At 43.3% G+C, this 3,213-nt stretch overlaps 1 protein-coding gene across 3 annotated transcripts in view; it reads right to left on the bottom strand.

Annotated features, from left to right (window-relative positions):
* Window positions 1-3,213, bottom strand: part of TMED8 (transmembrane p24 trafficking protein family member 8) — a 48,238-nt gene that overhangs the window by 5,750 nt on the left and 39,275 nt on the right. Inside the window, exons 3-5 of one of the 3 annotated variants that reach the window (XM_003786938.3) lie at window positions 2,710-2,839; window positions 851-977; window positions 45-350 (exon numbers count right to left, since the gene is read on the bottom strand). In XM_003786938.3, coding sequence (XP_003786986.1) covers window positions 45-350; window positions 851-977; window positions 2,710-2,839 — 563 coding nt within the window. Of the gene's footprint in view, window positions 1-44; window positions 351-850; window positions 981-2,709; window positions 2,906-3,213 lie in introns of all 3 variants that reach the window. The other 2 variants (XM_023511582.1, XM_023511583.1) reach the window with 2 other exon arrangements.

Raw genomic sequence — 3,213 nt, forward strand, 5'->3', positions numbered from 1 at the left:
AAAAAAAAACAAAAAACCAAACCCATGAGTTATATTAAACTTACCTTCAATCTCTTCTTCCTCTTCCTCTTCTTCATCCTCATCCTCACTGGAATCACTGACCTGCACAGTTATGTCAGTGCTGGTTACAGGGGTCCAGTCAAAATAAACTCCAAAGCCAATGTCATAGTCATCAGTTGCAAACTCCCAGCAGACACGCTTCCCTTCTGGGTGAGTAGGTACCCGGATAGTCACCACCTCGCCCCGCTTCACCACCAGACGGCTGTTCTTCTCTTTGCCCAGCTTGCTTTTAAATTCCTTCACCTTGGCAAAGGTCCAGATGCATGGAGGAGCCATCAGAGGTGGTGAGACTGAAAGGACAGGCAGCTTAGTACTAAGAACCAAGAGGAAAGGCTGGCGCACCTGCCATTTTAGTGGGGAGGTCGGCACAGAGACACGCTTTCTGCTGGCTTCTCTAACTTCTCTCACAAGTCATTTTTTTCTTAATTTTTTTTTTTTGAGACAGAGTCTCAAGCTGTTGCCCTGGGTAGAGTGCTATAGTGTCACAGCTCACAGCAACCTCAAACTCTTGGGTTTAAGTGATTCTCTTGCCTCAGCCTCCCAAGTAGCTGGGACTACAGGCACCACCATAACACCTGGCTATTTTTTGGTTGTAGTTGTCATTGTTGTTTGGCAGGCCTGGGCTGGATTAGAACCCACCAACTCCAGTGTATGTGGCTGGCACCATAGTTGCTGAGCTACAGGCGTCGAGCCTCACAAGTCATTTTCTTACGTTCCTTCTGTCTGCCTGCCTTTCTTTACTGAACTATTGGAAACAAAAGCCCACCTTCTATGCTCCCAAAGGTCTCACCTTTCCTGTGGTCCCCCAGAAGATCTGCAGATTCCAAATCAGCTGAAACAATGTCTATAGCTCCCGTATGCTCAGACTGGATCATAACGATGTCTCCAGACCTTTGTGGAACTTGATACTTGGGTATCTGCTAAGAACATATTAGAGTGGCAGATTCCAATTAGTCCTTTTCCAAATGAAGACTGCCTCCTCCTTCCCATTCTAACACTTCTACTACCCAAATTCAAAGCTTCACATGCAAGTCAATATTCTTTCTCTTTTTTCCAAGTACAAGTTGCAAATCAATTTTATGAATTTTTTTAATGCTGCCCAAAGTTCCCTAGTTTAAAAATTCTTTCTTATTCTTTCCTACCTTAAGCACTTTTTCCCACTCTAGACTCTTTATAAAATCCTGGCCTACAAATATCCTCCCAGCTTGCAACTGCCTTTTCTATCACTGGTGTCTCTGGGCCTTGCCTCAGTCTCGCCTCACCTGCACAGTACCTCCCTGTGGCTCCTCTCAAGACAGCTCTTGCACCTGTGGTTTAGTTCAACTCCCACTCTGCCACACATCCTCCTGCTGCCATCCCCACTCAAGGGTTACTTCTACATCACTTTCAATCAATTCTCCAAGGCACTGCAGAGAGAGAATCTGGTTTATAGTCTCTCTCTCTCTCTCTCTCTCTCTCTCTCTCTGTTTCCCTCTCTCATCCATGGCCCATCTCAGGCTATAGGTTGTTTCAGTCTCTAGGTCAATAGCAGTGTTCTATAAAAATCAGAATTTCACATTAGACTAGCCCCAGGACTTGCATTTAAAAAGTACATTTGCTGTCAGATGTTTGGTCTACATGGAAGAATACAAATGGCATTTGATATTCAAATGCATGCAGGAGTCTGCAGTTGCTCCCTGGTAAGTGCCCCTACAAATCACTCAGATTAGTGTCCCTGATTTCATGCTATTATGCCTTAATTTCTTGCCCCTTCTCCAAACAGTTGGCAGGCAACTCAACAAGAAATCTATATCAACTGCCCACAGAGGAGAGCACATCAGTGAGTCAGCAATCCAACTAAGAGACTGGAATTGTATTTTCCAGAAATAAATAAATAAAGTTTGTTGGAATCCTTCCAGGATGTATTCTCACTATATCTGTTTCTGAAGAACAAGCCTTCTAGTTCTCCTTATCTCCAGCTCTAAATGAAGTAAATCAGACTTTGCCTAGGTGTGCTTAAATGAATCCTTTCTTTTCCAAAATACTCAACAAAGGATTTAGTTTGCAATTTATTAGCTGCATAGCTTTAGTAAAGTCACTAATAGCTTAGTCTCAGTTTCCTCATTTATACAGATGTAATTATAACGCTTGGTGCTATCTTAATTGTTGCTAATTATTAAATGTCACTAATACCAATTGTTATTATGTCACATATGCTCTTAATAATGATGATACGAACAATCCCTATCTCCCAGACCTCCATGGCAGGGGGATCACTACATTAGTACCACTTCTACAAAATCTTTACCATTAATACTGAGTATATCTATCACAAGAAAAGTAAGGCTAAAACACAGTCCAATCACTTCAGGCTCCTCGCTCCTCGTATCATAAAGATTTTAGGGAACACATGAACATTTATTCTAACACTTCATTTTTTGAATAGTTGCCAAATACTGGTTGCCTTCTGCTATTATGATGATGGGCCCTGTGAGAAATACAAATAATCGTTGTCCAAATAATTAAAAATAAGATGCTCTAAAGGGTGCAAAGAAAGAATTCTGGGGGCCATCCTCACAGGGGTTTCTAATTCCAACCCATCTGTCAGGCACCTACATTCTGGTGCCATAAACCCCTCCTCTTATAAGAGAGCCAGAATATTCTTCCTACCTCACTGAGGACCTGGGCTTGGTCTGTAGGCAGCAAATCCTGTTCCACCAATGCCTGAGTCTCCAAGGCACCAGCTGCTTTCTGCAGTTCTTCTGTGGCATCCTTACTTACCGGAGATACCATCTGTGGCCTCTCAGAGGAAGAGATCATGTCAATCTAGGGTTCTTTGAAAAGTCACAAGCATCCTGGAAAAACTCTGAAATAAAACAACATTCAAAGGACACCCCCAATCCTCTCTTCCCTTGGCATTTAGGTCTATTGTAACTTTAGCAGACCACTGCCAAGGCCTGAATTGGCCCACTGTAAAGCAAAGACAATGTCTAAGGGCACACAGATGGACAAAGCCAGGTCCTGGGAATCTGAGAGTCATGGAAAAAACCCACATAGCTGGCTCTGTGCTCGTACCTCCGGGGCTAGGGCTCTGGCCAGATACACCGTGGCTGGTGGGTTCGAACCCAGCCCAGGCCTCCTAAGCAATAATGACAACTATAAAAAAAAAAAAAA

Source organism: Otolemur garnettii, unplaced genomic scaffold (genome assembly GCF_000181295.1).
Source record: "Otolemur garnettii isolate 467f Iridium unplaced genomic scaffold, OtoGar3 scaffold00020, whole genome shotgun sequence".
NCBI lineage: Eukaryota > Metazoa > Chordata > Mammalia > Primates > Galagidae > Otolemur > Otolemur garnettii.